At 45.2% G+C, this 12,101-nt stretch overlaps 1 protein-coding gene across 2 annotated transcripts in view; it reads left to right on the top strand.

The window, feature by feature from the left end:
- LOC114246706 (unconventional myosin-Ia) overlaps positions 1-9,668 on the top strand; it is a 30,904-nt gene extending 21,236 nt beyond the window's left edge. For both annotated transcript variants that reach the window (XM_089728252.1, XM_089728253.1), the window contains exons 17-20: positions 1,597-2,211; positions 2,560-2,643; positions 4,607-4,737; positions 5,118-9,668. In XM_089728252.1, coding sequence (XP_089584378.1) covers positions 1,597-2,211; positions 2,560-2,643; positions 4,607-4,737; positions 5,118-5,226 — 939 coding nt within the window. In that variant the 3' untranslated portion in view covers positions 5,227-9,668. The remainder of the gene's footprint in view (positions 1-1,596; positions 2,212-2,559; positions 2,644-4,606; positions 4,738-5,117) is intronic.
- The last annotated feature ends 2,433 nt before the right edge of the window (positions 9,669-12,101 follow it).

The following is a 12,101-nucleotide window of genomic DNA, read 5'->3' as shown; positions in this document are numbered from 1 at the left end:
AGCGCACAAGGTACGTAGCGCCGCGGGGAGTGCAGTGCGCCGCACGCCGCGCCGTCGTGCGGCACGCAGCGCAGCGGGTCATCGCGCGCGCGTGGAGAGCGCACAAGGTACGTAGCGCCGCGGGGAGTGCAGTGCGCCGCACGCCGCGCCGTCGTGCGGCACGCAGCGCAGCGGGTCATCGCGCGCGCGTGGAGAGCGCACAAGGTACGTAGCGCCGCGGGGAGTGCAGTGCGCCGCACGCCGCGCCGTCGTGCGGCACGCAGCGCAGCGGGTCATCGCGCGCGCGTGGAGAGCGCACAAGGTACGTAGCGCCGCGGGGAGTGCAGTGCGCCGCACGCCGCGCCGTCGTGCGGCACGCAGCGCAGCGGGTCATCGCGCGCGCGTGGAGAGCGCACAAGGTACGTAGCGCCGCGGGGAGTGCAGTGCGCCGCACGCCGCGCCGTCGTGCGGCACGCAGCGCAGCGGGTCATCGCGCGCGCGTGGAGAGCGCACAAGGTACGTAGCGCCGCGGGGAGTCCAGTGCGCCGCACGCCGCGCCGTCGTGCGGCACGCAGCGCAGCGGGTCATCGCGCGCGCGTGGAGAGCGCACAAGGTACGTAGCGCCGCGGGGAGTGCAGTGCGCCGCACGCCGCGCCGTCGTGCGGCACGCAGCGCAGCGGGTCATCGCGCGCGCGTGGAGAGCGCACAAGGTACGTAGCGCCGCGGGGAGTGCAGTGCGCCGCACGCCGCGCCGTCGTGCGGCACGCAGCGCAGCGGGTCATCGCGCGCGCGTGGAGAGCGCACAAGGTACGTAGCGCCGCGGGGAGTGCAGTGCGCCGCACGCCGCGCCGTCGTGCGGCACGCAGCGCAGCGGGTCATCGCGCGCGCGTGGAGAGCGCACAAGGTACGTAGCGCCGCGGGGAGTGCAGTGCGCCGCACGCCGCGCCGTCGTGCGGCACGCAGCGCAGCGGGTCATCGCGCGCGCGTGGAGAGCGCACAAGGTACGTAGCGCCGCGGGGAGTGCAGTGCGCCGCACGCCGCGCCGTCGTGCGGCACGCAGCGCAGCGGGTCATCGCGCGCGCGTGGAGAGCGCACAAGGTACGTAGCGCCGCGGGGAGTCCAGTGCGCCGCACGCCGCGCCGTCGTGCGGCACGCAGCGCAGCGGGTCATCGCGCGCGCGTGGAGAGCGCACAAGGTACGTAGCGCCGCGGGGAGTGCAGTGCGCCGCACGCCGCGCCGTCGTGCGGCACGCAGCGCAGCGGGTCATCGCGCGCGCGTGGAGAGCGCACAAGGTACGTAGCGCCGCGGGGAGTGCAGTGCGCCGCACGCCGCGCCGTCGTGCGGCACGCAGCGCAGCGGGTCATCGCGCGCGCGTGGAGAGCGCACAAGGTACGTAGCGCCGCGGGGAGTGCAGTGCGCCGCACGCCGCGCCGTCGTGCGGCACGCAGCGCAGCGGGTCATCGCGCGCGCGTGGAGAGCGCACAAGGTACGTAGCGCCGCGAAGAGTGCAGGGCAGCGGCCGACTTATACTCTATCAATTTACTTTGTCCTGCTGATCACCACGCACATTTGCTTTAGAGGCTCAGACTGACCCACCGTTGTCATTCTCTTCGACAGAAGCGGCGACGATTGCTGAGTAGGGACACGCAGTCACCGGCCGCCGTCAAGATCTGGCGCTGGTGGTGCCGAGCAGCCCGGCGCCGCTACTTGAGCAGGCTGTGGCGCCGCCTCCCCGCGCGGCACCTGTCCCCCGCGTGCGTGTCCTGGCCCGCCTGCCCGCAGCCCCGCCTGCTGGCGCGCGCGGACGCCCTGCTGCGCCGCATACACCACGCGTGGCGCTGCCGCCTCTACCGCGCTGCCTTCGACCAGACCGCCCGGAACCGCATGCGGGAGAAGGTCACTGCCAGCGTTCTCTTCAAGGATCGGAAGGCGAACTACAGCCGGAGCGTGGGGCATCCGTTTGTGGGGGACTATGTGAGGCTGCGGGCCTCGGCGGAGTGGAGACGGGGCGCGACCGCCACGGACCGGTACGTGGTGTTCGCGGACGTGGTGGGGAAGGTGGCGCGGGGCAGCGGGCGGGTGGCGCGCTGCCTGGCGGTGCTGTCCACGGCCGCGCTGCTGCTGTTGGAGCCGCGCTCCCTCCGCCTCAAGAGACGAGTGCCCGCCCATAGCGTGTACAGACTGTCGCTCTCGCCCTACGACGACGACTTGCTGGTGGTCCACGTCAGAGCCGTGAGTATTATCTTGTTTTATTTATCTTCTCTCAAACATTAACATACCAGTCATTGTACTCTTCAAGTTTCAAGTGTAAGCGAATTTTTTGGATGTAGATTTATTTCGATTATAAGATTCCTTTCCGTAAGCAAATTCATTACAAAATAAGCAAAGCTTAGAAGATAGGCGCGCACATCATATTCATTTATATGCTGCTCACGTAATCATCATCTAGACCCCCCCATCCCCATGTCATCAAAAATAAGCAAAGCAAAGACTCCCCCGCCCCCACAGTGCTTACGTAATACTTGAACGGCCCCTAATCGCTGTGTGTCGTGTTTGTCGCTGACCGGTGGCGCGTTGCAGTGCGGAGGCGCCGAGAGCTCCACTGAGGAGTTGTCGCAGTGCTCCTCGCGCGACGCTCCCGACGCCCCGGGCTGCTTATTTGCGGTGAGAAACAAGTATACATAAACTTTACAGTTTTGCCTAATTTATTGATTTCCATAACTACCCATCAGTATAAAATAAACTGAAGAAAAATTAAAGAAACACTAATTTAACATAATAAAACCAAATAATTTAATTTCGCTCTCCTTGTTCTCGCTAGTGTGTTAGGCTATCAATAAAATCATACCAAAATTACAAGGAGTATATATGGGCTAAAACAGCTGTTTGAACAAAGTTAACGATGACGTCATTTGACGATAAACAATGATACGTAAGCAAAGAGGCACTGAGCCTGCACTTTAGTTACACGTCCACATAACATATGATTACGCCGGTATGAGTAACGCCATCTTTCGCCGAATAGCAGAAACGAATATCAAAAGAACTAGTAAAATCGAGAACTCTCGAGAAGCACAACGCCATCTATTGATCAAATAGTGGAAACACATATCGAAACGACTGGTCTTGCTAAGAATGCTCTCGATAATTGTAGACGTATCGTGTCGACTATAAAAGCGTTGCAGAGATGACACGAAAGCAGTTAGTAATCGGATCTACTCGAAGCGGAAGCAGTGAATTACGAATTGTAGTGTTCTTTAAGTGTTGTAAGTGCTTAACAGTGCTTATAAGTGCTTAACAGTTTTAATTTGTACTTCAGTGGAATTTTTATTTATCCGAAACCCCAGCGCGTAACAATATTTTTACATAAAATTTCATTGATGACAGTCATTTTGGGCTCGAAATGCCGAAACAAAAACATGCTCAGCAAACACAACCACAGTGCCACATGCCCAAACCTTTTTATCTCTGGTGGGGACTGCGTGGTACGCCAAATACGGTCGAAGTTACATGTCCCCACAGAAAGAAATCCTTTATTCGCTAAGCATAGAGAAAATGAGTTATTACATAAGTTAAAAGCAGCGTGTATGCTTTGGCATTATTTGACATGCGAATTTTAGTGCAGTGCAAGATATAATATAATTTACCTTTCATTCATCCATAATTCAACAAATAATAAAAAAATCCATTTATTTGTTATTATTAATGTCGTCTTTAAGAAAATAATTTCTGTGATAATAATTTTCACTAATGAGATTATCTTTTAGTTTTTTTTCTTAAAATGAAAATCGTCTGGGTCTTTTAATTTCTTTGGTAGTTTATTAAATATCCTAATGCTCATACCTAGTATATGTCGGCGTTACGCCAGGGTATACACACATAAGGTCTTTTACAATAAAAATACAATAAAATTCTATAAAACTATTCTATTACTATTTTATTACAAAAAGCTACGTCTTAGTTCTTACACAATTAGCCATTTTGTGATGGTTATAGCAACTACAACTTCATTTATACAAACAAATGTAATTACTGCGAAACAATTCACAAAATATAGCTTTATATTCACAATACATATTTTAGTGATTTTTAGATGACTGACATTAATTTATTTTACATGAATTACTTTTAACTTGTATAAACTAACATTGTTATTATCCAGCCTAATAATAGATCGCGCCAACAACAATTACAATACTTAATTAATTTATTACTGTTAATTATAATATAAATTATTATGAATATTTATGCTTTATTAATATTTAATTATTTATACAATCATTTGTGTTTTTAAACAATAATCATATTCTGAACATTTTCACATCAAAACAGTGTGTGCTAATTATTAAATATGGTAGAATAACAGTCTCATCTTGCTAATAATAAATAAATATTAACATAGAATAAACTAAACTATATATTACTATGTTAATTATTGCCAACAGTGGGGTTTGCGCCCATATATAACTATTAGTCTTTAATGTTGTTTTGGATTTTGGAAAAAATAGTTTATCGTCGCGTCGATTTCTATTTGCCTCATTAGACATCTTGGTGAATCTATTGGGACAAGTTTTACCAAAACTCGAAGGTCCAGTAAACATTGTAGGCTGTATGTGCACTGTCGCAGGGCGAGGGCGCGTGGCGGCGGCGCGGCGACGTGGTGGTGCGGACGTGCCACGTGCTGGAGCTGGCCACCAAACTGTTCCTCGTGGTGCAGAACGCTGTAGGAGCGCCGCCCCATGTAAATATCGCGCCAGAGTGAGTAACGTTGCAGTTGTTAACAAACATTATGTTGCCTAACGAATCTTATGAGAGATAAAAAAAAATATTGCTTAAATGGGTGGACGAGCTCACAGCCCACCTGGTGTTAAGTGGTTACTGGAGGCCATAGACATCTACGACGTAATTGCGCCACCCACCTTGAGATATAAGTTCGAAGGTCTCAAGTATCGTTACAACGGCTGCCCCACCCTTCAAACCAAAACGCATTACTGCTTCACGGCAGAAATAAGTAGGGTGGTGGTACCTACCCGGGTAGACTCTCAAAAGGTCCTACCACCAGTAAAAATGGTCATGCTAATTCTGCACGAAGAGAACTTCGAACTTCGGTGCCAAGACAAAACATCTTGTATCCACAGGTTCGAAGCAAATTTCGGTGGGCAACTAGTCACGGTATCCTTCCACGCGCTGGGCGAGGGGGGGGCTCGGCTGGCGCGGAGGGGGGACAGGCTGGACGTGCTGCTCTGATGACGTCACACATCTCGCCACGCTGGATCCATTGCAGCAAGTCTTGCACTTGTCTCGCGGACATCGCGGACCCTGCTATGACGTCACAACAACCTTGATGATGTGGCAGCTATGTGTCACAACTGTCCTTAAGAAAAGAGGTTTCGGTCAAGAAAATGTTCAAGTGTGCTTGAAGGAAGTGAAACTTCTTTGCGATTATGTACTACGTCATTAGGTAGTACGTACGTAATATTTTAATTTATATGTTAAAGATACAAAACGAATATTTCAGTCGACCTTCTTTTTAACTACATTCATAGAAGTTCCACTTCGATAGCCTAAAAGTGAATCATCTTTGCGCAACTTTCGAACATTATGATTCACATGAATCATTACTCAAACCAGGGATATGAAAAGTGCCAATATTGTATACATAATTGTTGTAGACGCCTCAACGCCATCTCACTGCCAACTGTGGATACAACATAATCAGTCTTTTCGACGAGGGCTCTATGGAAAACGCCTTGTTATTGTAAAATATATATACCGATTTGGTATATTAAGTACGTGATACAGTGGAACCTCGGCAATCCGGTGTTTTATCGGAACTAATATTTTGATCCGCCGATGCCAATTGGTCTATGAACCAGAACTATTCAAGGAATACCTTGTAGTACATACAGCTTGCAATAACACCCCAAACAAAATATACGGCTCGTGGTTATACCGGTATTTAAAGAATACCGGATCATTAATGAATTAGGTTTTGTAATTTTTAGATAAACGTTATCGCCCTTAAATAATGTAATCTTAAAATATATTCCATATTTCAAATACATTTAAGATGGCGTCTCAAGTGACTCCGACATGAGACGCCTCGTGCCGGCGTTAATTAACTTAATCATCGATGAAGTGTACTTAAGAGTTTTTTAAATCCTTCTAACAATTCCTATTCAGCTTTTACAGTTCATTTTTTATTTAATTTCGGAGTTATAGGCAGCGATTTTGAACACCCTGTATATTGTCGAAGTTCACAGAAGCTGACACGGATATAAACCACTATTCTAACTTAAAGAGACACCAATATTAATTTAGACAGTCAAACTTCTATTGGGTTCGATGTAGAACAAGTGAAATAAGTTGGTAATTAGGGTGTTTTATACCAGGAGCGCCGATCTAACCAACTGCCAATTTTCCGAGGTTCGACTTTATTGTTGTGTGTGTGTGTTTTGAGAAGCGATATCTCGCGCGTGCTCAGTGTAACTCGACCCCGTAATCTAGGAAATCTTATGATTATAGTTATATTTACAAATAAATAAATAATCTTAGGTAGATTAACTTTTGGAGATCGACGCCTGAATCTGTGTACTGGTTGGAAAAATATACTCTGAATTGTAAGTTCGGGAAGAGATGTATCTATGAGACCTAAAAATCAAGTTTTGATTGCTTTACTACAACGATTTATCTGCAATTTATACTATGTTTTTCCCGTAAAAAAGGTATGTATTAAATGTTTTGACGCTCACGTATAAATATAGGGTGTACTGGAATCATTACTGAAACTGAAGACAGATGTTGGAACCTTCAAAAACACGTTCAATAAATTACATTTTAGTAACCACTTATTAATGTAACGCGATCACTGCACGTCTGCTCGAGAATATACCAACAATTTAAAATCCTTTTTTTATATGTTAAGGTTGAAATTCAGACAGCCCACTGAGTTTCTCGCCGAATCTTCTCAGTGGGTCGCATTTCCGATCCTGTGGTAGATTCTGCGAAGCACTGCTATTGCTGGGGTTCGTGTTAGCAACGTCGTCAGGTTTGAGCCCCGTGAGTTCGCCTACTAGTTAAGGTTACGCTGAAATAGCCTGTCAAGGCTTATCAGTTTAGGTAGGAAAAAAAAAGTTTAAAAATTGACGTCTACATGACAAATGACCTGAACAAAATATGATAAATAACGCCTGATTGTTGTATTGGAGTCTTTTATCTAAACACTTACTCCTAGTTATCTGCAGTCCCCAATGAATCAGTTGTAAAGCAAATCTGAGAGAACAGGAAATCCCAACACGTGAGATTTATGGTCTCATAGCTGTAAAAGACCGGGACTTTTCGAACCATCCGTCTTACATTGCTTGTTCACAAAAACTAATTGAACAAAACAACTTTTTACTAATACTTATAGCACTTTTTTTTCGTATTAAGCTAAGATTCAGTAATGATCTTAACACCCTGTATAGCGATTCCGTACAATAATATTAATAATTCCCGTTTCTAGTTGATCATTCAGTACATAGTTTATACACCCTTGGCTATATTTTTCATTAAATTATTTAATATAATATAATAAGAGAACTCACCGGTGAATAAAAATTATAATAATTCATACTAATTGCTTTACATACTATTTGAGAAAAACGATAGAATGACCGATGCAATAAATAATAAAATAAGTGAATATTGAACTTCACAGGTAATTCTGTTATACCATGAACGGACTTAAACAAGACAGTTATAAATTAGAAATAATAATTATTTTTGAAAATTTGTCTTGAAAACTCATGAATTACTTTTTGTCTAACTTTTTCATGTATATATTTTTTGTTTTTAGTAAGCATTCTGTCACTGACTGTCTGAAGTTTTGGTTTCTGTTCGATAACTTAAATTCAAAATCACTATAATTCTTTGTGAAGTGAATGTGAAAAATTTTGGGCCAAATACTACATTAAAAATCTTAATTCTCTTAGGATTTATCAGTAAATAACAAGTAAATAATGATTGTTAAGTTTGAAAATATTAGAAATATAAAATGATGTATGTACTGAACTGTACGGCTAAATGTAAAAATATATATATTAAAATTTATCAACACATGCACCAGTAGAATTAATGTATTTATTAATTAAGTATTATATTATAATAACGTTTTATGAGCAAATTATATATAATAATAGTACTGAGGTGGGGAACCAAAGATGCGGTGTTACACGAAATTGTAATATTTTCATTTAACAGTATCTTAATAATCAGAGAAATCTCATACATGTATATGGGAGACGAAATCACAGATTTTTAACTGTCTACGTAGCACTATGCTTTTATTGATTACCTTTTTCCTACATAGACATCTGAACGAGCCATATCCAGCTGATGCTACCTGGTAGCCGGAGCCCATAGACATGAGATCTAAGTCTCAATTGCTTAATATAACGGTTATCCCTACCTTCAATTTCCACAGGACAATAATGTCCCTGCCTGCGAGATTTGAACACCGACACCTGTCGTAACATCCTTTGCTCTTTCAACGCTCGTGTTAGATAGAGATAGAGAAACATACGAGAACAACTCGAACATTCTAAAGCGCTAGAACTTAATTTCATTTCTTTAATTGAAAAAACATCTTGAAATTTTTGTCCATCATGTGGATGACAAAGATAAATAGAATATAAAATAAATGGTTTTAAACAGAAAAAGAGGGAGTATATATACATTGGCAAATGAGGTTCACTATATATATTTGTGACAATATGTTATGAAGCACTCTGACTGCTATAGAGCAGGTGACTTATGAAGCTCTGGTTAAAATTGTAAACATGAATGTAATCGCTTTAAATACAATACATGCGTCTTCTCAAAAATGAGATAACAAAAATAGTCAATTCAATAATTAAGTTTTCACATGGATATTCTTAAAGTTTAATTGAGCTCAAACCATCAAACTGCTACTAAAAAAAGGAGCAAGGGATGAATCTTTTCCAGAGCTTCAGTGTTAGTATTGTGGAGCTACACCGACACATCAAATTCGAACTTTAGTACCCTGAAAATAAGTTCTGACATACAAGAGCTTTTTCTTGTTAATGAACGAAATAAAATCGCAAATTAAAATGTCACAGAGAAATAAAAAATTTATTAATCGTGATAATTATATTAATAATTACTATGGGATGAGCTAGTAAAAAAAGGTGATTGGATCATCTAGGATTTTCGGGATGAATCTTCAGAAAATACCATCAACCAAAGCAGCTTATGAACCGGTTTCATGTCTACCCTCATTGGCAGCTACGGGTACCGCCGATACAGCACGTGGCCTGACGTATCATTTATTTGATTTTGAGAAGTCGCGATCGCCTTTGAAGTTTCGGCTTTAAGTGTACGACGCTTCATGAATAACAGAGATGACGCTCTACAAAGACTAAGCTCTGTCTCATTCTAAAGCCCGAACTCAAATCCAGGGTGTACTAAATGCAGAATTTGATGTGTCCATTGTTATTCCTGTGTGTTAGTTTTATCGAGACTGTATGTTAGTAGTATCCGCGCTCCGCCCCAACCGAGAGGGCGCCCGGGCGGAGGGAGCGCGCCAAAACACAAAATTATTGTTAAAATGTAATGTTACGTTTTAACTGTCGATTCACTATCGATAAATTTTATCGTTTCTAATAAAATGGTTGAAAATAATTCAGAAAGTTGTTTTATTTGTTATTTCAGATATATAAATATGTATTTCTGCAAGTGTTGCATTTATACGTTCTAAGACTTCTTGATGCTCGGAAGTCGGCGGCGGTGATCTTGCAGTGGTTCTTGAAACATGCGCAACAACTCGAAAGTTAACCACCAAGTATTTAAAAAGGGTGACTTAACCCAGAAAAACATTATTAAAAATATGTTATTCTGTTCTATTCTATAATACAAAAATAAACCTCTTTTCATATTCTAACAAGCTTCTCGCGAGTTTGTTCGGTCATCGTTCTCGTCGAACCCGTCGCTTGCGACGAAGGGCTCGACGAGTAAATAAACCCACAGACACGGCCCACTGTGTTTCTCGCCGGATCTTCTCAGTGGGTCGCGTTCCGATCCGGTGGTAGATTCTGCGAAGCACGACACTTACTAGGGTTCGTTTCGCAACGTGCCCCGTGAGCTCACCTACTAGTTAAGGCTACGCTGAAATAGCCTCTCAAGGCTATCAGCTTAGGTAGGAAAAAAAGAACAAAAAGCGAGTTTGTTGGAAGATATTTCTCAAACAGTGTTTTGTACGTAGTTTTTTTTATTAGCATTGGGTTGTATTTTTTATCTGTACTTAAATAATTTTGTTTCCTGAAGGTATTTTTGATTTTTTTTGCTTACAGAAGTGGACGTGCTCGAGGCCCACCTGGTGTTAAGCTGTTACCGGAGACATCAACAACATAAATTTACTGGTGGTAGGACCTTTTTTTTTTTTTTTTTTTTATTGCCCTTGTAGGCAGACGAGCATACGGCCCACCTGATGGTGAGTGGTTACCGTCGCCCATGGACTTCAGCAATGCCAGGGGCAGAGCCAAGCCGCTGCCTACCGCTTAATACTCTCCACAAGCCTCGTTTGAAGAAGGACATGTCATAGCGCTCGGGAAACACCGTGGAGGGGAGCTCATTCCATAGCCGGATGGTACGTGGCAAAAAAGACCTCTGGAAACGCACTGTGGATGACCGCAGTGGCTCCAGGTAGTATGGATGAACTCTACTCCGGTGGCGGGCGGTGCGATGGTAAAAACGAGATGCCGGTATCATCTCGAACAATTCCTCAGAGCACTCCCCATGGAACATACGGTACAAAATACAGAGGGAACCGAAGTCCCTCCGCAGACCCAGAGGTTCCAAACGATCCGTGAGACCGGGATTATCGACAATCCGAACGGCTCTCCTCTGTATGGAGTCAAATGGAAGAAGCTGGTATTTGGGAGCCCCGGCCCAGAGATGGGAGCAGTACTCCACGCGAGGCCGGACTTGTGCTTTATAAAGCAAAAGCCTTTGTCCAGGCGTGAAGTACCGCTTCGCTCTGTTGAGGACTCCCAGCATTTTGGACGCCAACTTGGCTTTGCCTTCCAAATGACTCCGAAACTGGACATCGCTTGAAATGTCGACCCCAAGTATCCCAATACTCTCGGAAGGTTGCAGGGATACTCCTTGGAATTGCGGCGCCATGACAAAGGGGTCCTTCTTCGCAGTGAACGCGCAAGCTTGTGTCTTTAACGGGTTGAATTGAACCAAGTTCAATTCACCCCATTTGGAGACTCGCCCCAGAGAGTTCTCCACTTCAGACACAAGTTTTGATCGTCTCTCTTGCACCACGCTCCGAGAGAGACTCTGATGGCCGATATATCGCGCATCCCCCGTGCTGTCATCCGCATAGCAATGCATGCCATCAATAGACAGCATGTCATTGATATACAGGATGAAAAGCGTGGGGGAGAGCACCGAACCTTGTGGAACGCCAGCGTTAATGGTCATGGTATCAGAACAGTCACCGTCTACAACGACCGTGATGCTCCGCCCATCCAAAAAGCTAGCGATCCACTTGCAGAGACCCTCGGGGATTCCGTAAGATGGTAGCTTCGACAGAAGTGCCCTATGCCAGACCCTGTCGAAGGCCTTCGCGACCTCTTGTGTTACTGGTGGTAGGACCTCTTGTGAGTCCGCACGGGTAGGTACCACCGCCCCGCCTATTTCTGCCGTGAAGCAGTAATGCGTTTCGGTTTGAAGGGTGGGGCAGCCGTTGTGACTATACTGAGACCTTAGAACTATATCTCAAGGTGTGTGGCGCATTTACGTTGTAGATGTCTATGGGCTCCAGTAACCACTTAACACCAGCTGGGCTGTGAGCTCGTCCACACATCAAAGCAATAATAAAAAAAAAAAAAAAAAACACCCAGCTTGAGATACGAGTTTTTTCACTTCAGTTTTACATCAACGGTTGCGCCACCCTTCAAACTAAAACGCTTCATGTTTTCACGACAGAGGTAGGCGGGGTGGTGGTACTTACCCGTTGGCCTAACATAATGCCCTATGACCAGTAAAAAGCGAACTTTGCATGTGCATACCTACGCTTCTCCGACGTGTACCTATATATTTCGTAAAGGGCAGTA

This window comes from Bombyx mandarina, chromosome 06 (genome assembly GCF_030267445.1).
Source record: "Bombyx mandarina strain Sakado chromosome 06, ASM3026744v2".
Classification (NCBI taxonomy): Eukaryota; Metazoa; Arthropoda; class Insecta; order Lepidoptera; family Bombycidae; genus Bombyx; species Bombyx mandarina.
The sequence above is the reverse complement of the archived record's forward strand: the minus strand, read 5'-3'. Positions and strand labels throughout refer to the sequence as shown.